We start from the raw sequence: 27990 nt of genomic DNA, 5'->3' as shown, positions 1-27990 counted from the left end.
TATAGAGCCTTGGTGAGACCGTACCTGAGTATTATGTACAGTTTTGATCTCATCTGAGGAAGGATATACTTGCCATAGAGGGAGTGCAATGCGGATTTACCAGACTCATCCCTGGGATGGCTGGATTGTCTTATGAAGAGAGATTGAGGAAACTGGACCTGTATTCTCTAGCGTTTCGAAGAATGAGAGGTGATCTCACTGAAACTTACAAGATTCTTACAGGGCGCGACAGGGTGGATGTAGATAAGATGTTTCCTCTGGCTGGTGAACCAGGGAGATAGTATCAGAAAAAGGGGCAGGCCATCTAAGACTGAGATGAGGAGGAAATTCTACACTCAGAGGGTGGTGAATCTTTGGAATCCTCCACTCCAGAGGGCTGTGGAAGCTCAATCGTTGAGCATGTTCCAGACAGAAATCGATAAATACCTAGATACTAATGACATCAAGGGGTTACAATTGATCAGAAACTGAACAGGAGTAGCCATATAAATACAGTGGCTATAAGAGCAGGTTAGAGGCTTGGAATCCTGTGGCAAGTAACTCACCTGACTCCCCAAAGTCTGTCCACCATCTACAAGGCACAAGTCAGGAGTGTGATGGAATACTCTCCACTTGCCTGGATGGGTGCAGCTCCAACAACACTCAAGAAGCTCCACACCGTCCAGGACAAAGCAGCCCGCTTGATTGGCACCCCATCCACAAACATTCACTCCCTCCACCACCGACACACAGTGGCAGCAGTGTGTACCATCTACAAGATGCACTGCAGTGACGCACCAAGTCTCTTTAGAAAGCACCTTCCAAACCTACGACCTCTACCACCTAGAAGGACAAGGGCAGAAAATGCTTGGGAGTACCACCACCTGCAAGTTCCCGTCCAAGCCACACACCATCCTGAATTGGAACTAAATCACCGTTCCTTCACTGTCGCTGAGTCAAAATCCTGGAACTCCCTTCCTAACAGCACTGTGGGTGTACCTACCCCACATGGACTGCAGCGGTTCAAAAAGGCAACTCAACACCACCTTCTCAAGGGCAATTAGGGCTGGTCAATGTATGCTGGGCTGGGCAATGTATGCTGGCCTGGCCAGAGATGCCCACATCCCATGAATGAATAATAAAAAAAAATGGGGATAGCGTGGGAAAGTGGTGTTCAGCCATGATCTAAACCTGAGGACCTCCAAACCTTTGCTGCCTGCGTCCTGATTTGCACTATGTTCCAGTCGCCCATCACCCTGTGCTCGCTGGCCTACTTTGGCTCCCGGTTAAGCAGCACCTCGATTTAAAAATTTTCATTCTTGTTTTCAACTCCCTCCATGATGTCACCCTTTCTTATCTCTGTAATCTCCTCCAGCCCCACAACCCTCCAAGATTTCTGTGCTCCCCTAATTCTGGCCTTGAGCATCCCTGATTTTAATCACTCCACCATTAGTGGCCATGCCTTCAGCTGCCTTGGGTCTGAAGCTCTGAAATTCCCTCCCAACCCCTCCCCTCCTTTAATGCGCTCCTCAAAACCTATCTCTTTGAGCAAGTTTTGCCCATTTGTCCTAATATTGGTTTATCTGACTTGGTGATATATATTTCTTTTAGCAATCCTTTGAAGCACCTTTGGCCATGTTATTCTAATAAAGGGGCTATATAAATACAAGTTAATGGTGGAGGTTACAGGTTGGGAATATGCCGTTATCTCTCTGTGCATATTCAACACTTATTCTGTATACCTTAACAATTTGCTGATGTAAGCGGGAGAGTTAATCCATTAAGAGTTAACAAATGGGTAATGAATACGACTTTCATTAGTAGATAAACTTTTAGTTATGAAGAAATGCTTTTATTGAACTCCGTTTTTTGATCAGTTACAAAGGTAATTAAAATTCAAGCCAATAGTTGCCAAATATGTAATTCAATTTTCACCACTTGTTAAATAGTTTGTAATTTCTTTCTGGGTAACTTTGCTCTTTTCGTCAGAAGTGGAGGCTGAGCAGAATTTGCTGCCATTTACTCGGCCTAGTGTGGGTCACTGACAATTCCCGTCGTCGAATAGGAATAAGGACTCAAAAGAAGAGCGAGAGTGTAGTGATGATGATTCGAGCCGTCCACACGGAAAACCACCTAAAGAAAAAGGATTTTTAAAAAAATCACTGATCTGTTCTGATGAAAGACCATTGACCTGAAACGTTAACGCTGTTTTTCTCTCTCTTCACAGCTGCTGCCTGAACCTGTTTTACAGCATTTTGTGTTTTAAATTTCAGATTTTCAGCATCTGCAGTATTTTGCTTGTGTTAGGGATCGGTTGTGGAGGGTTGTTCAGTACATGGCAAGAATATATGGCAGAAGCTAGTTGTTTTGCCTGGTGGAAATCACCTTCCTCAGAAACTTTGGATTCAATTAGTTAGAAGTCCTGGTATTTTGGAAGAAATTAGCTTTTTTGTTCCATGTTTTTTTTTAAATCTTCCAGTCTCAAATTTGGAGAAGCATCCCATATCACTATTATGTGATTTTCAGTTTTCTATTTATTATTTGTAAACAAAATATAGCCAGCAGAATGAAATTCAGAGTAAAGACTAGGAGCCAGTGATTACCGTGTAATCATCTATTGAAGACCTTTGCACAATGCAAAAACAACTCAGAGCAGAAAATGTGAATAGTTTCTAAAGGATGAAACCTCAAGATTAGATTGAAACTGAAAGTAGAATTTTGATTTTCCATCTGGGATTCCTTCTGGTTTCTGTACCCTGGTTTATAAAATGTATACTTTTTTTGGTAGTCTGTGAACTACAAGTAACAGATTTTGTACCATTTGCCTGAGGTCAATATATTTTTTGAAATTAAGGGTGTAATTTTGGCATCGCTCTTAACTACTGATGTGGATTGTGGGATAGTATAAAATGGGTGAGAACAAATCGGTGTCCTGTTTTAACAGCTTTCCTTTGCTGGACATCTTGAAATCAACTGAAGTCAAAATCAGGTGAGATGTAAAACGGGCTGCTGATTTATATCATCTGATTTATACCATTGCACAATATCAAAATTACCTGCCTCTCAAAAGGGTCACAAAAATATAAGGCAGGATTGCAGTAAAAAGTATATTTTGTTGATCGTGGCAATAGAGTTCATCAAGAAAATCAAAAGAATATTAAACATTATGGTTTAAGGAGCTTCCAGGAAATGTTCATATGGATAGCACAATGTTATAATCCTAAACAATATCTTTTAAAGATCCAGATTATTGAAAGCAAAGTGGAGGAGGAATTCCTGAAATGTGTTTGGTTTTGTTCGTTCATGTGGGTGTCGCTGGCTAGGCCAGCATTTATTACCCATCCCTAATTGCCCTGGTGAGCTGCCTTATTGAACTGCTACAGTCCATGTGGGGTAGGTACACCCACAGTGCTGTTTGGAATGGTGTTCCAGGATTTTGACCCAAAATAGAGGAGGCAGGGAGAGAGTGTTTCCACTTTAGGGGTAAAGCATAACTAGAGGCCATTGATATAAGATAGTCACCAAGAAATCAAATAGGGAGTTCAGAAGAAACTTCTTTACCCAGAGATTGATGAGAAGGTGGAACTCGCTACCACAGGGAATAGTTGAGGTGGATAGTATCGATGCACTTAAGGGGAAGATAGATAAGCATATGAGGGAGAAAGGAATAGAACAATATTCTGATAAGAGTTAAATGAGGAAGGATGGGAGGAAGCTCGAGTGGAGCATAAACACTGATATGGCCTATTTCTTTGCTGTATAGTCTGTATAATTTTATATAAGCATGTAAAAGAAGATAGGTTAGACATAGAGAAGCTGTGTCCACTTGGAGGGGAGATCAAAACTAGAGGCTATAAATAGATAGTCACTGATAAATCCAATCATGAATTCAGGAGATACATCTTTACTCGGAGCATGGTTAGAATGTAGACTTCACTATCACAGGGAATAGGTGAGACGAATAGCAGAGATACATTTTAGTTTCGGTGACTGCAGCTTTGATAGTAACGGAGGTGCGGGAGCGGGCTTACAGCTGTGAAATCAATTTCAGTGTAAGTTTAAAAGTGAATTCCCTTTTGTTTTCGGAGGACCAGGGGACTGCTGGGTAAGTAAAAAGTATATATTTGGGTGGTGGCTGTAACTGAGACACTACATGTGTAGTGTCTCCCACCCACCCTCCTCCTCTAACCAAAAAAAAAAGGACTCTGGTGTGTTGATAAGGTAAGCTTTTTATTTAAGAAGTTCTGTCCGTTGGATTGCTAACCTAACAAGTTTTGACTTTTTGTTTTTGGTTTTTCAGTAGATTTGTTGGGAATTTAGAATAGTGGGAATGGAGGTTAAGGCAGTTGAATGTTCCTCCTGCAGAATGTGGGAGGTAAGGGTCGCCAAGAGTGTCCCTGCTGACTGCATCTGCGGGAAGTGCACCCAACTCCAGCTCCTCAAGAACCGCGTTAGGGAACTGGAGCTGGAGCTGGGTGAACTTCGGATCATTCGGGAGGTGGAGGGGGTTATTGAGAGGAGTTATGGGGACGTAGTCACACCTCAGGTAAAAGAAGTAGGTGGATGGGTTACCGTCAGAGGAAGGAGAGGGAACCAGTAGGCAGTGCAGGGATCCCCTGTGGCCGTTTCCCTCAACAACAGGTATACCGTTTTGGATACTGTTGCGGGGGACGACTTACCAGGGGTAAGCAATGGGGTACAGGTATCTGGCACAGAGTCTGTCCCTGTTGCTCAGAAGGGAAGGGGGAAGAGGAGCAGAACATTAGTCATTGGGGACTCCATAGTTAGGGGAACAGATAGGAGGTTCTGTGGGAACGAGAGAGACTCACGGTTGGTATGTTGCCTCCCAGGTGCCAGGGTTCGTGATGTCTCGGATCGTGTTTTTGGGATCCTTAAGGGGGAGGGGGAGCAGGCCCAAGTCATGGTCCACATAGGCACCAACGACATAGGTAGGAAGAGAGATGGGGATTTAAGACAGAAATTCAGGGAGCTAGGGTGGAAGCTTAGAGCGAGAACAAACAGAGTTGTTATCTCTGGGTTGTTGCCCGTGCCACGTGATAGCGAAGCAAGGAATAGGGAGAGAGAGGAGTTGAACATGTGGCTGCAGGGATGGTGCAGGAGGGAGGGTTTTGGTTTCCTGGATAATTGGGGCTCTTTCTGGGGTAGGTGGGACCTCTACAAACAGGATGGTCTTCACCTGAACCAGAGGGGTACCAATATCCTGGGGGGGGGAAATTTGATAGTGCTCTTCGGGGGGGTTTAAACTAATTCAGCAGGGGAATGGGAACCTAAATTGTAGTGCCAGTGTACAGGATGTTGAGAGTAGTGAGGTCAGGGATATGGTTACAAGGACGCAAGAGGGCACTGGCAAGCAAGAACCTGGTTTAAAGTGTGTCTACTTCAACGCCAGGAGCATCCGGAATAAGGTGGGTGAGCTTGCAGCATGGGTTGGTACCTGGGATCTCGATGTAGTGGCCATTTTCGGAGACATGGGTAGAGCAGGGGCAGGAATGGATGTTGCAGGTTCCGGGATTTAGATGTTTCAGTAAGAACAGAGAAGATGGTAAAAGAGGGGGGGTGTGGCATTGTTAATCAAGGAGAGTATTACAGCGACAGAAAGGACGTTTGAGGACTCGTCTACTGAGGTAGTATGGGCCGAGGTTAGAAACAGGAGAGGTGAGGTTACCCTGTTGGGAGTCTTTTATAGACCTCCAAATAGTTCCAGAGATGTAGAGGAAAGGATAGCGAAGATGATTCTCGACAGGGGCGAGAGTAACAGGGTAGTTGTTATAGGGGACTTTAACTTTCCAAATATCGACTGGAAATACTATAGTTCGAGTACTTTAGATGGGTCAGTTTTTGTCCAGTGTGTGCAGGAGGGTTTTCTGACACAGTATGTAGACAGGCCAACCAGGGGCGATGCCACATTGGATTTGGTACTGGGAAATGAACCCGGCCAGGTGTTAGATTTAGATGTAGGTGAGCACTTTGGTGATAGTGATCACAATTCGGTTAGGTTTACCTTAGCGATGGGCAGGGACAGGTATATACCGCAGGGCAAAAATTATAGCTGGGGGAAAGGAAATTATGACGCGATTAGGCAAGATTTAGGATGCGTAGGATGGGGAAGGAAACTGCAGGGGATGGGCACAATCGAAATGTGGAGCTTAGTCAAGGAGCAGCTACTGCATGTCCTTGATAAGTATGTACCTGTGAGGCAGGGAGGAAGTTGTCGAGCGAGGGAGCCGTGGTTTACTAAAGAAGTTGAAGCGCTTGTCAAGAGGAAGAAGAAGGCTTATGTTAGGATGAGACGTGAAGGCTCAGTTAGGGAGCTTGAGAGTTACAAGCTAGCCAGGAAGGATCTAAAGGGAGAGCTAAGAAGAGCAAGGAGAGGACATGAGAAGTCATTGGCGGATAGGATCAGGGAAAACCCTAAGGCTTTCTATAGGTATATCAGGAATAAAAGAATGACTAGAGTTAGATTAGGGCCAATGAAGGATAGTAGTGGGAAGTTGTGTGTGGAATCAGAGGAGATAGGGGAAGTGTTAAATGAATATTTTGCGTCAGTATTTACAGTAGAGAAAGAAAATGTTGTTGAGGAGAATACTGAGATTCAGGCTACTAGGCTAGATGGGATTGAGGTTCACAAGGAGGAGGTGTTATCAATTTTGGAAAGTGTGAAAATAGATAAGTCCCCTGGGCCAGATGGGATTTACCCTAGGATTCTCTGGGAAGCTAGGGAGGAGATTGCAGAGCCTTCGTCCTTGATCTTTATGTCGTCATTGTCGACAGGAATAGTGCCGGAAGACTGGAGGATAGCAAATGCTGTCCCCTTCTTCAAGAAGGGGAGTAGAGACAGCCCTGGTAATTATAGACCTGTGAGCCTTACTTCGGTTGTGGGTAAAATGTTGGAAAAGGTTATAAGAGACAGGATTTATAATCATCTTGAAAAGAATAAGTTCATTAGAGATAGTCAGCACGGTTTTGTGACGGGTAGGTCGTGCCTCACAAACCTTATTGAGTTTTTCGAGAAGGTGACCAAACAGGTGGATGAGGGTAAAGCAGTGGATGTGGTGTATATGGATTTCAGTAAGGCGTTTGATAAGGTTCCCCACGGTAGGCTATTGCAGAAAATACGGAAGTATGGGGTTGAAGATGATTTAGAGCTTTGGATCAGAAATTGGCTAGCTGAAAGAAGACAGAGGGTGGTGGTTGATGGCAAATGTTCATCCTGGAGTTTAGTTACTAGTGGTGTACCGCAAGGATCTGTTTTGGGGCCACTGCTGTTTGTCATTTTTATAAATGACCTGGAAGAGGGTGTAGAAGGGTGGGTTAGTAAATTTGCAGATGACACTGAGGTCGGTGGAGTTGTGGATAGTGCCGAAGGATGTTGTAGGGTACAGAGGGACATAGATAGGCTGCAGAGCTGGGCTGAGAGATGGCAAATGGAGTTTAATGCGGAAAAGTGCGAGGTGATTCACTTTGGAAGGAGTAACAGGAATGCAGAGTACTGGGCTAATGGGAAGATTCTTGGTAGCGTAGATGAACAGAGAGATCTTGGTGTCCAGGTGCATAAATCCCTGAAGGTTGCTACCCAGGTTAATAGGGCTGTTAAGAAGGCATATGGTGTGTTAGCTTTTATTAGTAGGGGGATCGAGTTTTGGAGCCACGAGGTCATGCTGCAGCTGTACAAAACTCTGGTGAGACCGCACCTGGAGTATTGCGTGCAGTTCTGGTCACCGCATTATAGGAAGGATGTGGAAGCTATGGAAAGGGTGCAGAGGAGATTTACTAGGATGTTGCCTGGTATGGAGGGAAGGTCTTACGAGGAAAGGCTGAGGGACTTGAGGTTGTTTTCGTTGGAGAGAAGGAGGAGGAGAGGTGACTTAATAGAGACATATAAGATAATCAGAGGGTTAGATAGGGTGGATAGTGAGCGTCTTTTTCCTCGGATGGTGATGGCAAACACAAGGGGACATAGCTTTAAGTTGAGGGGTGATAGATATAGGACAGATGTCAGAGGTAGTTTCTTTACTCAGAGAGTAGTAGGGGCGTGGAACGCCCTGCCTGCAGTAGTAGATTTGCCAACTTTAAGGGCATTTAAGTGGTCATTGGATAGACATATGGATGAAAATGGAATAGTGTAGGTCAGATGGTTTCACAGGTCGGCGCAACATCGAGGGCCGAAGGGCCTGTACTGCGCTGTAATGTTCTAATAATTCTAACATTATACAAACACGGGAGGGAGAAAGGAATAGAAGGATATGCTGATGGGGTGAGATGAAGAGGGGTGGGAGAAGGCTCATATTGAGCTTAAACAACAACATGGACCAGTTGGGCCGAATGGCCTGTTTCTGTGCCATACGTTCTATGTAAGAGATAAAGGATGATTCTGCTATCCACAATTTCTCCTGGGATTGGTGAATCCCAGGACATTTTGGCCTCTTATTCTTCCTATTGCTTGGCAACGCTGTAAACTGAAATTTATTTGAAGAATTGGTGTGACTGGATTTTTCTTTTGAAAACTGTAATCATAGTTGTAGAATTGAAGCCTTTAACGTTTCGCAATGAAAAAGTCTTTTGCATTGATTAAGAAAATTAATGTGGGACTTACATTAACACATTCATGAAAGGGAGTAAATGCAAGGCTCCTCCAGTAGTCACCAGTGTTAAAGTGGACCTTGTACAATCCAGCAACAAAGTTCTCCTCAGAGATAAGATTGTGGACGTCTCCCATTCCTGTTGTAACCCTAGAAAGAAACAATGAGGAAAAGATTCAGTCCCTGTGATTTTACCTCTATAATAATGTGAAGTGCAAATTGAATAAAAGCCAACTATTTGTATTCAATGCTGAAGGTAAACCAAAGCAAACGTTTGCTGTCTTATCCCGAAGTTTGAATTAACTTGGCAAGTAGTTGGGGTTGAGGTACAGATCAGCCATGATCTAATTGAATGATGGTACAGACTCGAGGTGCTGAATGGCCTCCTCCTGTTCCTATCAGCATGGTTTTGTGAAAGGGAAAACCTGTTTAACCGATTCATTGGAGTTCTTTGAAGGAGAAACGTGTGCTGTGGATAAAGAGGAGCCATTGATGTACCGTACTTGGATTTCCAGAAAGCATTTGACAAGGTGCTACATAAAAAGGTTATTGTGCAAGGTAGGAGTTCATGGTGTAGGGAGTAACACATTAGCATGGATAGAAGATTGGCTGACTGGCAGAAAACAGAGAGTACGCATAAATGGGTCCTTTTCTGATTGTCAGGATGTGACGAGTGGAGTCCCGCAGGGGTCTGTGCTGGGGCCTCAACTTTTTACAATTTATATCAATGACTTAGATGAGGGCAGTGATGGCATGGTAGCTAAATTTGCAAAGATAGGTAGGAAAGTATATTTTGAAGAGGGCATAAGGAGGTTGCAGACTGATATAGATAGGTTGAGTGAGTGGGAAAATATCTGGCAGTTGGAGCATAATGTAGGAAAATGTGAACTTGTTCACTTTGGCAGGAAGAATAAAAAAGCAGAGTATTACTTAAACAGAGAATGACTGCAGAATTCCGAGGTGCAGAGGGATCTAGGTGTTCTAGTGCATGAGTCACAAAAAGTTAGTATGCAGGTACAGCAAGTAATAAGGAAGGCTAATGGAATGCTATCCTTTATTATGAGCGGAATTGAAAAGAAAAGTAAGGATGTTATGTTTCAGTTATACAGGGCATCTCGAATACTGTGTGCAGTTTTGATCTCCTTATTTAAGGAAGGATCTAAATGTGTTGGAGGCGGTTCAGAGGAGGTTTACTAGATTGATTCCTGGAATGAGTGGGTTGTCTTATGAGGAAAGGTTGGACAGACTGGGCTTGTTTTCACTGGAGTTTAGAAGAGTGAAGAGAGATTTGATTGAAGTTTATAAGATCCTGAACAGTCTTGACAAGGTGGATGTGGAAAGGATGTTTCCTCTAGTGGGTGAGTCCAGAACTAGGGGGCACTGTTTTAAAATTAGGGATTGCCCTTTTAGGACAGAGATGAGGAGAATTTTTCTCTGAGGGTTGTGTGACTTTAGAACTCTGCCTCAGAAGGTGGTGGAGGCGGGGTCATTGAATATTTTTAATGCGGAGGTGGATAGATTCTTGTTAGTCAAGGGAATCAAAGGTTATTGGGGGTAGATGGGAGTGTGGAATTTGAGACACAAATAGATCAGCCATGATCTTATTGAATGGGGTGGAGCAGGCACAAGGGGCCGAATGGCCTACTCCTGCTTCTAGTTCGTATGTTCTATCTTGTTCATACCAAAGGAATAACATTCCAGTTTGATCCAATCCAGGGATCATGTCGCACAGTTTTGTAAGATGTGTAAATTGGCCATTAAAATCACAATGAATTATTTAACCTGAATTTTTATCTGCCAATTGATTATTTTTTCATCCAGTCAGCACATTCCATGCAGTAAATGTAACGAAAACAATATTTCTTGTGCTGGTCAGGAGTACCATAGCTGAAAGGTTCTGTGGGATCTTTTACATCCACCTGAGAGGGCAGGTGAGACTTGGGTTCAACATCACATCTGAAAGACCGCATCGTCGACAGTGCAGCACTCCCTCAGTAATGGGCACTGGGTGTGTTAGTCTCTGCAGTGGGATTTGGGCACACAAGCAAATGGAATTCAGTCCAGAGAAGTGTGAGGTAATGCATTTGGGGAGGGCAAACAAAGTGAGGGAATACACAATAAACAAGAGGATATTGAGAGTGGTAGAAGAAGTGAGAGACTTTGGAGTGCAGGTCCACAGGTCCCTGAAGGTGGCAGGACAGGTAGATAGAGTGGTGAAGAAGGCATATGGAATGCTTTCCTTTATTGGCCGAGGTATAGAATACAAAAGCAGGGATGTAATACTGGAACTGTATAAAACACTGGTTAGGCCACAGCTGGAGTATTGCATACAGTTCTGGTGACCACCTTACAGAAAGGACATAATTGCTCTGGAGAGAGCACAGAGGAGATTTACAAGAATGTTGCCAGGGCTTGAAAGTTGCAGCTATGAGGAAAGATTGGGTAGGCTAGGGTTGTTTTCCTTAGAACAGAGGAGGCTGAGGGTGACTTAATTGAGGTGTAAAAAATTATGAGGGCCCTAGATAGAATAGACAGGAAGGACCTGTTTCCCCTTGCGGAGAGATCAATTACCAGGGGGCACAGATTTAAGGTGATTGGTAGAAGGATTAGAGGGGACATGAGGAAAAAATTTTACACCCAGAAGATGGTGGGTGTCTGGAATTCACTGCCAGGAATGGTGGTGGAGGCAGAAACCCTCAACTCATTTAAAAGGTACCTGGACATGCAACTGAAGTGCTAAAACCTGCAAGGTTATGGACCAGGTGCTGGAAGGTGGGATTAGATTGGGCGGCAAGTTTTTTCAGCCAGAACAGACAGGATGGGCTGAATGGCTTCTTCCTCTGCTGTAACTTTTCTGTGGTTTTATGTTTCTATGGTTTTTCTGATTCAGGAGGTGAGAGTTGACTCTATATGGGTGGGCACTGGTTTGATCTTTTACACTGCTGAAAGTTACTAAGGGAATGGACCAAGCATGGGTCAAGAAATTCCACAGAGGGAGAGAATGAAGAGAAAAATTTTGGATGAAGGCTCTTTGTTAATCTGGGTACATATGTGCTTCCTGCACTGGCAGCAGTCTCAGAGCAGAACATCTCTCTCTCCCTGCCCAGATGTAGTTGGCACAGAACATAGATCAGGTGAAAAAGATAGGATGGGAGGAAAGACAAGGAACAAGTAAAGGTTCAAAACCCTGGAATGCAGGAAACTTCTTTCCACCATTCTGTGTAGGTTCCGAATCCAAACACAAATTCCTCCTTGCTGAATATTAACATGACTCCCATTTACCCACAATGCAACAATCTCTACTCACCAGTGCAGAAGTGCAGGAAAAGCTAGGAATTATCTGAATATAGGCCATATAATCCCTTCCCTAAAGTTACTGCTCCAAAATCAGCCTATAATAATCGAGAACTCAAATGCTACAACTGAACCACGGCTGATGACAATTTCCCTCTTTGCACTCTTGATGGATGGTTATGTGAAGAGTGCAAAGGAGAGGGAGGCAGCATCGAAGAGACCTGATCTGAGATCTGATGAGGGACGAAGTGAGGGCCTGTTCCTTCATCAACTTTGCTCCACTAAGGGCGTCCTGAATGAATCATACTGACTTCCGTACAATGATATACAGAATCAGATCAAGCGCCTGAACAGCTGTGCCAGTGACTGTCAAAGCCAGCACAGCTCTCAACATTTATGTCCCCAGCTCCTTGGAAGTTGCAATGGGAACTTCTGTAAGATTAGCCAGAGTGTTGTCCAGCTGATAGCATCTTCAGCAGAGCTGGCTCATTCACCTGCTTTGGCATGACTTCTCAGCTGTAACAAAACAGGATAACTCAGTTCTACCATGTTGCTGGTCATTGAGAGGACCACATGTTGTTCTGAAGGTGATGTTTCTGCTGCCTTATTAGACTGAAATGAGCTCTACACTGCATTACCAAGTAGCTCTTCTGCATTATGACTACTTGATGTGCTCAATAAAGCTTCACCATTCAAAAGGACAGGAAATTGCCTGCGTGAGTGCAGCTGCAACAACACTCAAGCTTAACACCATTGAGGACAAAACAGCCTGTTCATTCACCACCTTCAATATTCACTCCCTCCACCACCAGCACACAGTGCCAGCAGTGTGTACCATATACAAGATGCACCGTAGCAACTCGCCAAGGCTCCTTCGACAGCACCTTCCAAACCCGCGATCTCTACCACCTAGAAGGACAAGGGCAGCAAATACATGGGAACACCACCACCTGCAAGTTCCCCTCCAAGCCACACACCATCCTGACTTGGAACTATATCACCGTTCCTTCACTGTCACTGGGTCAAAATCCTGGAACTCCCATTCTAACAGCACCATGGGTGTACCTACCCCACATGGACTATAGCGATTCAAGAAGACGACTCACCACCACCTTCTCAAGGGAAATAAACACTGGCCTTGCCAGTGATGCCCAAATACCATGAATGAATAAATGAAAGAAATGGAACCCCAGAAGGGGTTATTTTCAGATGTGAAGGAGTCTGAGGCACCGACATCCAGCTGTTGTACTCACCCAGTATTGAGCTGCTGCCAGCTGCTGTCCTCATTTCGTTTGTATATTTGCAGATTAAGGTTTGCAGCTGGTGTTCCATTGACAGCATTAAGAACTTTGATGATTATAGGGCATTTTCTGTCAGTCCTACCATGTGCCTGTAGTGAACAGAAACAAACCAGAGATGATGAATTAGTTGAGGTAAAAATACGAGAGGAAAGAGGATTTACTTGAAACAAAAGGTTTTTTCAAACCCTCATGTAATATTTCAGAATTATCAGTTACATCATTATAATAAGTCACTGAAAAATGCTTGGTTTTATCCTGCATGGAATAATGTTTTATATTTGGTAGGATATTGGGGGTATTTCACTTCATTTTTGCTTTACAGTGAGGACAGCTGCTTTTTATCTGCAGAATATTGGATATTATAGGAACAGTGGCGCAGTGGCGCAGTGGTTAGCACCGCAGCCTCACAGCTCCAGCGACCCGGGTTCAGTTCTAGGTACTGCCTGTGTGGAGTTTGCAAGTTCTCCCTGTGACTGCGTGGGTTTCCGCCGGGTGCTCTGGTTTCCTCCCACAACCAAAGACTTGCAGGTTGATAGGTAAATTGGCCATTGTAAATTGCCCCTAGTGTAGGTAGATGGTAGGAGAATTGTGGGGATGCGGTAGGGAATATGGGATTAATGTAGGATTAGTATTAAATGGGTGGTTGATGGTACAGACTTGGTGGGCCCGAAGGGCCTGTTTCAGTGCTGTATCTCTAAATAAAAGGAGGAGGACATTCAGCCTTTTGAGCCTGTTCTGCCATTCAGTGAGACCATGGCTGATCTGTATCCTAACTCCATCAACCCTCCTTAGTTCTTAATCCCCTTCTGTAACAAATTTATACTCTATGAGAAGACATTGCTGATTGGTTGGCAAGTGAACTCTGATTGGTTCAGGCATTTTCATGTAAAATGCACCAATTTATGGTGACTGTCAGTGAACTGCCTAGCTTTGTTTTGTAATTTAAACCAGGCAGTTTAAGTCTTGTCCACTTGCCAACCAATCAGCACTCTCTTCTCACACAGTATAAATTTAGAATTAGAATTTGTTGCTTTCCCTTACATAGGTATTCTTGCGAATTGTCCCGATGAGTGCAAGACGTAAATCTTCAACAAAATGTCTCTGTTTTCAGCAATACTCAAGTTCTGTACTACCAAATGACTATTTATTTATCTAATGGAATTTAAATTCCCTAGCTGCATGGTGGAATTTAAATTATGATTCTGGATCATTAGTCCAAGCATCTGCATCATAAATCCAGTAATGTAACACTATGCTACTGTACCCTCAATCTGTCAATCTCAGTTTTGAAACTCTTAATTGACTCCCATCCCAGCCTCAACAGTCTTTTTTGGAATGTTGAGTTCCTGATTTTCACAACTCTTTGTGTGAATAAATGTCTCCTAACATCACCTCTGAATGGCCTGGCCCTAATTTTAAGGTTATGCCCCTTTGTTCTGGACTCCCCCTCACCAGAGGAAATAGTTTCTCTCTATCTACCCTATCAACTCCTTTAATCATCTCAAACAACTCAAATAGTTCACCCCTTAATCTTCTATATGCGAGAAAATACAAGACTAGTCTATACAACCTGTCCTCATAATTAAACGCTATTAGCCCTGGTAACTTTCTGGTGAATCTGCACTGTGCCCCCCTCAAAGGCCCTTCCTGAGGGGCGGTGCCCACAACTGAACGCAGCTCTCTGGATGTGATCTAACCAGAATGCTTTCAATAGCATTACTTTCAGGTTTGCTAACAGTCTCATAATTTTTTGGTTAAAGTATTGCAAAAGCATTGTACTTAAATAGAGTTCTGCACTCCTGTTAGAACAAAGCCTTATCCTTTCCCCATCTGGGTTCAGAAATTCTTGTTCCACAGATGAAAAATGTGTTAGGACAGAAACACTATGTAGCATTATTCTGATTTCTCTTTTATCCTTGAAAAGCCCGACATCACTCGAGATGGGATAGCCAGGAGAAAGAACCAATGTTCTAATCTATTGATATGTGCCAGCTTGGCTCAGTGGGAACACTCTCACCTCTACACCAGAGGTTTGTGGGCATTAGCCAAGACTATAGTTTGAGTGTGTCGTCTGGACTGACACTACAGTGTAGTGCTATGTTGTTGGAATTGCCATGTTTTGGATGAGATATTAAACCAAGGACCAATGTAGAATTAGTTTGAATCGCAGAGGCTTAAATTTTCCTTTATTTCGGGTCAGATCTTTTTTTTCGTCTCCTGTGTCAACGAAGAACAGGCTGTGGTCGGTCTTTTCACACACAAGACCACCGACCGACCGATTTTATGGCACATCTATAACATCACCTGACTCCACCCCTGTCTCAACTCATCTGCCGCTGAAACCCTCATCCATGCCTTTGTTACCTCTAGACTTGACTTATACCAACACTCTGCTAGCCAGCCTCCCACATTCTACCCTCTACAAACTTGAAGTCATCTAAAACTCTGCTGCCTTTGTCCTTACTCGCACCAAGTCCTGCTCAATCATCACCCTTGTGCTCCCAGTTAATATTCTTCCTTCAACACTATGCTACCTAAAAATAAATTAGTCATTCACCTTATTGTTGTTAATGCAATATTGTGAGTTCAGAAGTACTTGACACATTTCAATATGAAAGGTGTCATCTAAATGTTAGTATTATTTGTTCATTAAGTAGTCTTTGTTCATTCCATTCCCCCCATCCCCCACAACCCCCTCCAATTTCGCATTGTTCCAAGGCGAACACAAATAAAGGCCAATTCTTCCAATGGACTCTCCCAATATGGAGCAGCACTCACTGGGTGTGCAGTTTCTTAAATGGTGAGACTGCTAATCTGTAATTTTCCAAGCCATAAAATTGTTCTCCTGTTGTAAACCTGGCCCAATTTTGCTCCCACCTCGACTGCATCCCATCAACCCTCCCTGAACGGCACGTCCAATTCTTTTGAGCATCTCCAATTTTTTTCACCTCTCCATTGGTGGCCATACCTTCAGCTGTCTGGACCTTAGTCTCTGGAATTCCCTCCCTAAACCTCTCTGCCTCTCTACTTCTCTCTCTTCATTTAAGACTCTTATTACAACCAGGTGAGAAAGGTGTCTAGGGGTCTTTTACTGCCTTCACCTGGATTTATTGTAACAGGGTTTTATTTTTAAACACACCATGTTTTGAGCTCGCCCTTGATGAATCTTTGTTCACAACTTTCCAATTATAAGGTAAAGAAATGAGCACAAACAGGCCTTCTTAGGTTTAAAGAAGAAAAGTGAAATTTATTAAACCTTAGCTTAAACTCTAATGCTGTTGACACCCATGGATATACGACATGCCAGCATGCACACATGATACACACATGATACACACATGATACACACATGCAAATAGGGACAGAAAAGAGCAGAAGAAAAATAAAATGGAGAGGTTTGAGGCAGTCTCTAAAAGGGGGTTTCTTGTTACTGTTTCTGTGTTTCCAGCTCACCGTAGAGTCCTTGATTGTGGACAGCTCTTACTTTTTGTTGGGGCTCAGTATGCTTCTTAAACCTTGTTCACTGTAGGAGAATTTGCTCTCTGGGGTTCAGATGTCTTCAATAGTTTCTGAAGCTGGTGAGAGCGAGATGAGAGCAGACAGAAGAGGGGTCTTCTTCGTTCAGGAGAAAAGTGCTTTCTGAGTTTAAATTTCCTGTTGGAAGTTCAAATTCAAAAAACTCTGACAGTCAGTTAGTCATGTGACTAAAGCTGGCCTGACCCATGTCCGTTTATGTATTCGGCCTTCTGAGCAGTTAAACTGGAATGCTAGCCTTTCCACCTTCAATGTCTGGTAATCAAAAGTCCATTGTGAATTAAATTGGTGCAGGGAGTAGCTCCTTTGTCCTTTGAAGTACTGTCTGTTGATATGCTAATGTCTCTCTGCAGCCAAAATCTTCAATTGTTTTTTAAAGCAAGTTCTTTCGTCACCAACAATAGCTTAAAAATCAATGGTCATGTGACAAAATTCCTCTTTCTTGGCAGATGGGGGGCTTGCCTGACACTCTCCTTAAAACCTACCTCTCTGACCAAGCTTTTGGTCACCTGTCCCAAAAGCACCTTATGACTCCTGTGAAGAACCTTGGTAGGCTTTGCTATGTTAAAGACGCTTTATAATTGCAAGTTGTTGTTGGTGGGCACTCGTACTGACAATCCTCTATTAAATGTGACCTAGACAATGAATGATAATGAGACATTTCACTGTGGGGGTGGGGATGGAATGACTGCATGCATGAGATGGCGAAGTCACATCCAATCCAAATCCTGTCATCACTGCAAATCACTGTATGAATTTTCCAGACAGGATCACCATATAGCTGGCTGATTTTTTTTTTGTTTTCTCTAACCCATGAGCACTTCACATGTGTACATAAGAACATTAGAAATAGGAGCTGGAGCAGGCCATTTGGCCCTTCGAGCCTACTCCACCATTCAACAAAATCATGGCTGATCTTCTACCTCAATTCCACTTTCCCGCTCCATCCCCATATTCCTTAATTCCCTTAATACCTAAAACATAACAACCTCTGTCTTGAATATACTCAAAGACTCTGCAGGGTAGAGAATTCCAAAGATTCACTACATTTGAGTGAAAGAACTTCTCTTCATCTCAGTCCTAAACGTCCTTATTCTGAGAGTGTGACCCCGTGTTCTAGATTCCCCAGACAGGGGAAACAGTTTCTCAGCATCGACCTTGTCAAGCCCTTTAAGAATTTTATATGTTTCAATGAGATCATCTCTCATTTTTCTAAACTCCAATGGGTATAGGCCCAACCTGTTCAACCTTTCTTCATAAGATAAGCCCTTCATCTCTGGTCTATTTTGCCCCAACCTGAGATCCGCCAATTGCATAAAGACTGCGGATTGAAGCTGGGGTTTCTGATGTGGTGTGACAACACTGCATTTACCCACACTGCACAATCAGGAGTTCTCTTTAAATAAAACATTGGATCTGGTACCAGCTGAATATTTTGTGGCTAATTAAAATTTGAAAACAAGAAAATGTTTGCAGCAGTTAAATATAGTTACTCGTCTGCTGTGCAGGGTCACAAACTAGGTCACGAAAGGAATCCCAAGGAGCCTTCACTGTGATTAGATTATTGCCTCTGATCGATAAAATGAGCAAGTTATCTGGCTATTATCTCATTGCTGTTTGTGGGAGCTTGCTGTGTGAAAATTGGCTGCTGTGTTTCTTGCTTTACAACAAGCGATTACACCTCAAATGTATTTCATTGATTGTTAACTGTTTCGGGTCATCTTTCGGTTGTGAAAAGTATTATTTTTCAATCTTTACTCTCTCAGAAACTCAACATCTGTCAGTGACAGAACCATCTCAGCGGTTCAGTTAGTGATTGCGAGTTGTGCTTTGAGCAGTGATCATCACAGGGTGTTATTAAAGTAATGAAAGACTTGCATTTCTGTAGCACCTTTCATGGCCTCTGGATGGTCCAAAGCACTCTCCAGCCAATTAAGTACTTTTTAAATGTAGTCACCATTGTAATGCAGCAGCCAATTTGCACATTGCAAGCTGCTACAAACAGCAATACAATAATCACCAGGTAATGGTGCTGTTTGAAGACACTTCCCCTACTCATCTTTAAATAATACCATGGGATCTTTAAAACCCACTTGTAGGGGAAGAACAGGGCCTCAGTTTAACATCTCACCTGTCTGGTGCAGCACAGCAGTGCACTGAAAGTGTCAGCCTAAACTTTGTGCTGAAGTCTCTGACGTGGGATTTGAACCCACAGCCTTCATAACACTAGGGCCATGATTGGCTGTTATAGAGTCATAGAGTCGTACAGCACAGAAACAGGCCCTTCGGCCCACCTGGTCCATGCCGACCATAATGCTTATCTATACTAATCCAGTGTTCCGGATGGGGATCTGAAGGCACAGGAGTGCTGGCCACCGACACAAATATTGCACCGGGACGGACTGCGGGAATGTGAAGGTACTTAATTTGTTTATTTACATTAATCTACGTATTTAAATTTTGCTGCCGTCACTGAGCGGCAGTTGGGCCGCCACGAGGCCTCGCAGTCGCTGGCAACATCAGGCTGGGCCTTCCCAGCATCGAGGCCCATTGTGAGCCTCTGCCAGAAACATTTTCTGGCATTCCACCCCCAACCCCCCCAACCCCCGTCAGGCGGTCTGTAAAATTCGCCCCAATGTACATATGTATGACTGAACAAGCTGTATAGTATATTGTTTACTGTACAATTTATGTAGCAACGTTATTTATGCTGAAATAAAAACAAGAAATGCTGGAAATACTCAGCAGGTCTGGCACATCTGTGGAGCGAGAAGCAGAGTTAACGTTTCAGGTCAGTGACCCTTCATCGGAATTGCTGAAGCCAGGTTACACAGACTGTAGTAGCTGGTATAAACAATATTTTGGTGTCTACCTGGAACAAATTTAGAAAACCCCTGGAATTTGAGCTACGACTACAAAGTTTTGTACGAGATATTAACTGAAGCACAAATAATTTCATGAACTCTAATCAGAAGTGTGCTAACATAGGTGGAATCCAAATAGTGTTTAGATTCACTTCAAATAACTTAAATCACTTTATACTGTCACCTGTTTTAAAAAGCTTTCTTTCAGACAAGGTGCATCAATTGCCATTCTGTCTCAATAGAGTCATAAAAATCTCAAGTACATGGATAGTTTATCTTGCTTAAACAAACCTAAGTGCACATTATTTCAATAATGCATTCTGTTCAAGAACACTACTTCTAATTGACTTTAATTATAATTCCAAACTAAGTAATGCATCATTTAAAGATGTTTTTAATCTTTCATTTAAAAAAGTTGGAAAGGCAGCCCCTCTGGAAAATCCCCTACCAGCACGGCCTTACTCTCTACTGATTTCATCCCATATATGTCGTACAAAATGTGTCTGCTACAGGCTAAAGCAAAAAGAAAGTCATAACAGAAGCTGGTGCTACTACCTGAAAAACACCCCATTATTACAAACACTTACCACTGGTGTTGCTTCATAAAAGGCAGTAAGGGTGAAGACAAAGAACAATGTAAGACGCAGCATTGTGCCTTCTCCTCTGTAAACCAGAAGATGAACGGGTTTCCTGGATGGGGGATATTTTATAGTTCAGCCCTGCACAGGTCACCTGGTCTCTAATCTCCAAACTGCCAACTCACATTATTGTCTTAGTAAACAGTAAGAGAATAAGTAACTCATAGAAAAAGGGCATTTATTTGAAATTCCATCAAACACAAAATCAACTCCGCCGAACAGTTTCTCTGTTTTAAAGGGGCAATGACACATCAAAATAACATTTGAGACAAAGCTCAGTTTTGTTCAGTTTGTTGATGCAAACATTTTAAAACCACATCCTGCAGATCTGTGATTTTTTTTCAACTAAGTTTCCAATTAAAAAAAAAAATCCAGATTGCCAGCAACCTGCTGGGTCCACAACCTCTACCACCTAGAAGGACAAGGACAGCAAATGCATGGGAACATCACCACCTGCAGGTTCCCCTCCAAGTCACACACCATCCTGACTTGGAAATATATCGCCGTTCCTTCACTGTCGCTGGGTCAAAATACGAGCAAACGAATTAGGAGCAGGAGTAGGCCACTCGGCCCCTCGAGTCTGCTCAGCCATTCAATAAGTTCATGGCTGAACTGATTACTCCACATTTCCACCGACCCCCGATAACCTTCCACTCCCTTGCTTATCAGGAATCTGTCTACCTCTGCCTTAAAAATATTCAAAGACTCTGCTTCCACTGCCTTTTGAGGAAGAGAATTCCAAAGACTCACAACCCTCTGAGAGAAAAAAATTCTCCTCATCTCTGTCTTAAATGGGCGACCCCTTATTTTTAAACAGTGATCCCTAGTTCTAGATTTTCCCACAAGGGGAAACATCCTTTCCACATCCACCCTGTCAAGACCTCTCAGGATCTTATACGTTTCAATCAAATCACCTCTTACTCTTCTAAATTCCACTGGACACAAGTCTAGCCTGTTCAATCTTTCCTCGTAAGACAGCCCGCCCATTCCAGGTATTAGTCTAGTAAACCTTCACTGTACTGCCTCCAATGTATTTACGTCCTTCGTTAAATAAGGAGACCAGTACTGTACACAGTACTCCAGATGTTGTCTCACCAATGCCCTGTATAGTTGAAGCATAGCCTCCCTACTTTTCTATTCAATTCCCCACGTGATAATCCTGGAACTCCCTCCCTAACAGCACTATGGGTGTACCTACACCAGATGGACTACAGCAGTTCAAGAAGGCAGCTCACCACCACCTTCTCCAGGGGCGGCACAGTGGCGCAGTGGTTAGCACCGCAGCCTCACAGCTCCAGGGACCCGGGTTCGATTCCGGGTACTGCCTGTGTGGAGTTTGCAAGTTCTCCCTGTGTCTGCGTGGGTTTTCTCCGGGTGCTCCGGTTTCCTCCCACAAGCCAAAGACTTGCAGGTTGGTAGGTAAATTGGCCATTATAAATTGTCACTAGTATAGGTAGGTGGTAGGGGAATATAGGGTGGGGATGTTTGGTAGGAATATGGGATTAGTATAAATGGGTGGTTGATGTTTGGCACAGACTCGGTGGGCCGAAGGGCCTGTTTCAGTGCTGTATCTCTAATCTAATCTAATCTAATCTAAAATAGAAAGGAATGAAATCAGACGGACCCCAACCGGCCTCGGCCTAGGCACCGGAAACCCTGTCGACCCTGCAAAGTCCTCCTTACTAACATCTGGGGCCTTGTACCAAAGTTGGGAGAGCTGTCCCACAGACTAGTCAAGCAACAGCCTGACATAGTCATACTCACGGAATCATACCTAACAGACAATGTCCCAGACACTGCAATCACTATCCCTGGGTATGTCCTGTCCCACCGGCAGGACAGACCCAGCAGAGGTGGCGGCACAGTGGTATACAGTAGGGAGGGAGTTGCCCTGGGAGTCCTCAACATCGATTCTGGACACCATGAAGTCTCATGGCATCAGGTCAAACATGGGGAAGGTAACCTCCTACTGATTACCACCTACCACCTCAGCTGATGACTCAGTACTCCTCCATGTTGAAAACCACTTGGAGGAAGCACTGAGGGTGGCAAGGGCGCAGAATGTACTCTGGGTGGGGGATTTCAATGTCCATCACCAAGAATGGCTTGGTAGCACCACTACTGACCGAGCTGGCCGAGTCCTAAAGGACATAGCTGCTAGATTGGGTCTGCAGCAGGTGGTGAGGGAACCAACAAGAGGGAAAAACGTACTTGACCTTGTCCTCACCAATCTGCCTGCCACAGATGCACCTGTCCATGACAGTATTGGTAGGAGTGACCACCGCACAGTCCTTGTGGAGACGAAGTCCCACCTTCACATTGAGGATATCCTCCATTGTGTTGTGTGGCACTACCACCATGCTAAATAGAATAGATTTGGAACAGATCTAGCAATGCAAAACTGGGCATCCATGAGACACTGTGGATCATCAGCAGCAGCAGAATTGTACTCAACCACAATCTGTAAACTCATGACCCGGCATATCCCCCCCACTCTACCATTACCATCAAGCCAGGAGACCAACCCTGGCTCATTGAAGAGTGCAGGAGGGCATGCCAGGAGCAGCACCAGGCATACCTCAAAATGAGGTGTCAACCTGGTGAAGCTACAACCCAGGACTACTTGCACTCCTAACTGCATAAGCAGCATGCAATAGACAGAGTTAAGCGATCCCATAACCAAAGGATCAGATGTAAGCTCTGCAGACCTGCCACATCCAACCTTGAATGGTGGTGGACAATTAAACAACTAACTGGAGGAGGTGGCTCCACAAATATCCCATCCTCAATAAGGGAGCCCAGCACGTTAGTGTGAAAGATAAGGCAGAAGCACTTGCAACAATCTTCAGCCAGAAGTGCCGAGTTGATGATCCATCTCGGCCTCCTTCTGAAGTCTCCAGCATCACAGATGCTGGACTTCAGCCAATTCGATTCACTCCACGTGATATCAAGAAATGACTGAAGGCACTGGATACTGCAAAGGCTATGGGCCCTGACAATATTCCGGCAATGGTACTGAAGACCTGTGCTCCAGAACTTGCTGCGCCCCTAGCCAAGCTGTTCCAGTACAGTTACAACACTGGCATCTACCCGGCAAAGTGGAAAATTGCCCAGGTATGTCCTGTGCACTAAAAGCAGCCAATTATCGCCCCATCAGTCTACTCTCAATCATCAGTAAAGTGATGGAAGGTGTCATCAACAGTGCCATCAAGCAGCACTTGCTCAGCAATAACCTGCTCAGTGACACTCAGTTTGAGTTCTGCCAGGGCCACACAGCTCCAGACCTCATCACAGCCCTTGGTTCAAACGTGGACAAAAGCGCTGAACTCAAGAGATGAGGTGAGAGTGACTGCCCTTGGCATCAAGGCAGTATTTGACTGAATATGGCACAAGGAGCCCTAGTAAAACTGGAGTCAATGGGAATCAGGGAGAAAACTCTCTGCTGGTTGGAGTCATACCTAGCGCAAAGGAAGATGGTTGTGGTTGTTGGAGGTCAATCATCTGAGCTCCAGGACATCACTGCAGCAGTTCCTCAGGGTAGAGCCCTAGGCTTAACCATCTTAACTGCTTCATCAATGACCTTTCTTCAATCATAAGATCAGAAGTGGTGATGCTCACTGATGATTGCACAATGTTCAGCACCATTCGCGACTCCTCAAATACTGAAGCAGTCTGTGTAGAAATGTAGCAAGACCTGGACAATATCCAAGCTTGGGTTGATAAGTGGCAAGTAACATTCATGCCACACAAGTGCCAGGCAATGATCATCTCCAACAAGAGAAAAACTAACCATTTCCTCATGATATTCAATGGCATTACCATCGCTGAAACCCCACTATCAACATTCTGGGGGTTCCCATTGACCAGAAACTGAACTGGAGTAGCCGTATAAATACCATGGCTACAAGAGCAGGTCAGAGGCTAGGAATCCTGTGGTAAGTAACTCACCTCCTGACTCCCCAAAGCCTGTCCACCATCTGCAAGGCACAAGTCAGGAGTGTGATGGAATACTCTCCACTTGCCTGGATGGGTGCAGCTCCAACAACACTCAAGAAGCTCGACACCATCCAGGACAAAGCAGCCCGCTTGATTGGCACCCCATCCACAAACATTCACTCCCTCCACCACCGATTTCCTTCCCTAAAGGACATTAGTGAACTAGATGGGTTTTTACAACAATTGACAATGGTTTCATGGTTACCATTAGACTAGCTTTTTAATTCCAATATAATTGAATTCAAGCAGAGAATCACAGAATTGTTACAGCACAGAGGGAGGCCATTTGGCCCATCGTGTCTGTGCTGGCTCTCCAAAACAGCAATGAACCTAGTGCCACTCCCTGACCTTCTCCCCATAGCCCTGCACATACTTCCTTTTCAGATAACAATCCAATTCCCTCAAGTGCCTCAGTTGAATCTGCCTCCTTCTTATACGTGATGCAGCTTTTAAGGCAATACTACAATCTTTAGTCCAGAGGCCGTGACTAATGCTCTGGGGACATGGGTTCAAATACCACCATGGCAGCTGGTAGAATTTAATTCAATTAATTAAAAAATAATGGTGTGGTGACCATGAAACTACTGAATGCCATAAAATCCCATCTGGTTCAATAATGCCCTTAAGGGAATGAAATCTGCTGGTCTACATATGACTCCAGACCCACAGCAATATGGTTGACTCTTGTCTGCTCTCTGAAATGGCCCAGCAAGCCACTCAGTTGTATCAAACCACTGCAGAAAAATTAAAAACAAATAAAACAGGACAGACCACCCAACATCGACACAGGCACTGGAAATGACAATGGCACATCCTACTCTGTCAACGCTTACTAGTCTTCCTTACTAACATCTGGAGGCTTGTGCCAAAGAGAGAGAGAGCTGCCCCACAGACATACTCATCCAATCAATACCTTACATACAATGTTCCAGTCACCATCATCACCATTCCCGGGTATGTCCCGTCCCACATGCAGGTCAGACTCACCAGAGGTGGCGGCACAGTGGTATACAGTAGGGAGGGAGTTGCCCTGGGAGTTCCCAACATTGACACTGGACTGCATGAAGTCTCATAGCATCAGGTCAAACATGGTCAAGGAATCCTACTGTCCTCCCTCGGCTGATGAATCAGTATGCCTCCATGTTGAACACCACTTGGAAGAAGCACTGAGAGTAGCAAGGGCACAGAATGTACGCTGGGTGGGGGACTTCAATGTCCATCATCAAGAGTGGCTCGGTAGCACCACTGCTGGCCAAGTCCTAAAGGACATAGCTGCTAGACTGGGTCTGTGGCAGGTGGTGAGGGAAAAACATACTTGACCTCGTCCTCACCAATCTACCTGTTGCAGATACATCTGTCCATGACAGTATTGGTAGGAGTGACCACTGCACAGTCCTTGTGCAGACGAAGTCCCGCCTTCACATTGAGGATACCCTCCATCGTGTTGTGTGGCACTATCACCATGCTAAATGGGATAGATTTCAAACAGATTTAGCAATGCAAAACTGGGCATCCATGAGTCCCTGTGGGCCATCAGCAGGAGCAGAATTGTACTCAACCACAATCTGCAACCTCAGTAGCCCAGCATATTCCCCACTCTACCACAAGCATCAAGTCAGGGGACCAACCCTGGTTGAAAAATGCATCTTCAACTCCCCTGTCAGCATTCCGAAGGGATCATTCCCTCTGCGACACTCTGGTCCACTCCTCCATTACCCCAACACCTCGCCCCCTTCCCACAGCACCTTCCCATGCAATCGCAGGAGGTGTAATACCTGCTCTTTTACCTCCTCTCACCTCACCATCCAAGGCCCCAAACACTCCTTTCAGGTGAGTTTCAGGTGAAGGACAAGGACAGTAGATGTATGAGAACACCACCACCTGCAAGTTCCCCTCCAAGTCACACACCATCCTGACTTGGAACTATATCGCCATTCCTTCACTGTCGCTGGGTCAAAATCCTGGAACTCCCTTCCTAACAGCACTGTGGGTGTACCTACCTCAGATGGAGTGCAGTGGTTCAAAAAGGCAGCTCACTACCACCTTCTCAAGGGCAATTAGGAATGGGCAATAAATGTCGAACTTGCCAGCGACGCTCATATCCCAAGAAAGAACTTTTAAAAAAGTAAGCCCACACTCTCAGTTGCCCAGCTACTTACTACCCCTTCCTCACAATGTTCATTTAAACCTTAAATTACTAGTCTCCACATTTGATGTGTTAAACATATGACGGCTGCACTTTCGCAAAGTGCAGAGGTCACCCCTTTCCCCCAACCCCTACACTATTCATACACATTTGACCCCTTACCATTCCCCACCTTGGTGGTGCTAGCTATCCTTGGATGGGGAAGTGAAGGTGCGTGAGAGCCGGCCACCACTAGGAAGATCCTGGGCAGCAGGTAAGATCCGTGCGAGTTTTATTTAAATTTATTCAGGGACTTCATTTACATATGTAAAGCCGGCTCCCTTTGCCCAGCGGCGGGGGCAGCTGCCGTGGAGTCTCGCTGCCACCAGGAAGATCAGTCCCGGCGTCAGACTCCGTGGCGGGTCACTACCGGTACAATCTTCCAGCCCTCCCACCCCCGGCATGGATCCCGACGTTTGTGACTTCAACAAAATCCCGACCGACATTTCTGTTAATTGAAAGCAAAATACTGCGGATGCTGGAAATCTGAAACAAAAACAAGAAATGCTGGAACCACTCAGCAGGTCTGGCAGCATCTGTGGAAAGAGAAGCAGCGTTAACGTTTCGGGTCAGTGACGTTTCGGGGTTCCGAAGAAGGGTCACTGACCCGAAACGTTAACTCTGCTTCTCTTTCCACAGATGCTGCCAAACCTGCTGAGTGATTCCAGCATTTCTTGTTTTTATTTCTGTTAATTGAGTCGTACAATGATTGCAAAGGCAATCATTCTGAAGTTCACCAGGCTTGATTACTCCTGTGCTCAAATGGTAAAGACCCATTAATGTCGCAGAGGGAATGATCCCTTTAAAGACCCATTAAAAAGCTCAATTCCAGAAAATTGTTAAGCAGGTTGCCAAAATAATAAGCATATTAACAAAATGGACAAATATTTCTCTCCTTTATGATATTTTAAAATGCACTTAACTTCCAAAACTTTGTTTCTTAAAGGTTACTAATGAAGCTAAGGCAATTACTTAACCCTGATAATAATTGTTAAAGCATAATTTTCGATAAGAAAGGATATAAAAAGAAAATATAAACAAGAAGATTTGGTTCTGTACAGTTTTGTTTCAGAATGAGGAGAAAAACACATTTCATATTTTATATTTATTTGTTCCTGAGGCTTAACTTCATCAAAATTATGAGAATTGTGTAATTTTTTTTTGTTTATGGGATGTGGGCATTGCTGGCAAGATCAGCATTTATTGCCCATCCCTAATTGGCCACTTTAAAATTGTACAAATTAGTTCATGTTGTTTCTCCTCATTTTTCCTACCAAAATGAATCACTTCACACTTCTATGCATTAATTACGTCTGCCCATATGTCTACCCAGTTCATCAGTCTATTTAAGTGCTGCAGAAACTTGTTATTATTCTCCTCATTGTTTACTGCATTTCTGAATTTAATTTCATTTGCAACCTTTGAATTAATGTCCTGAGTACCCAATTGCAGGTCATTAATATATATCAAAAAGAGCAGTGGTCTTAATACCAACCCCTGAGGAAATACCACTTCCTTGTAACCCTGGAAGATGGCAGGATCTCCAAAGACACATTGTACAGCGAGCTCGCCACTGGTTTCAGACCCACCGGCCGTCCA

The 27990-nt window shown here is 44.1% G+C and overlaps 1 protein-coding gene across 2 annotated transcripts; it reads right to left on the bottom strand.

The window, feature by feature from the left end:
* Positions 1-1809: 1809 nt before the first annotated feature.
* ttr (transthyretin (prealbumin, amyloidosis type I)) lies at positions 1810-27990 on the bottom strand. 2 transcript variants are annotated; one of them, XM_068031134.1, is made up of 4 exons: positions 27887-27990; positions 13127-13263; positions 8594-8729; positions 1810-2112 (listed from the first exon to the last, which is right to left on the bottom strand). In XM_068031134.1, exons 1-4 carry the CDS (start codon positions 27944-27946, stop codon positions 2008-2010), a joined length of 438 nt encoding a protein of 145 aa, XP_067887235.1. In that variant the 5' UTR covers positions 27947-27990; the 3' UTR covers positions 1810-2007. The 2 variants fall into 2 exon arrangements, with proteins under 2 accessions (XP_067887235.1, XP_067887234.1); XM_068031133.1 differs by lacking the exon at positions 27887-27990 and adding an exon at positions 20160-20268.

Source organism: Heterodontus francisci, chromosome 5 (genome assembly GCF_036365525.1).
Source record: "Heterodontus francisci isolate sHetFra1 chromosome 5, sHetFra1.hap1, whole genome shotgun sequence".
Lineage (NCBI taxonomy): Eukaryota > Metazoa > Chordata > Chondrichthyes > Heterodontiformes > Heterodontidae > Heterodontus > Heterodontus francisci.
This window is presented reverse-complemented; position numbering and strand designations above follow the sequence as displayed.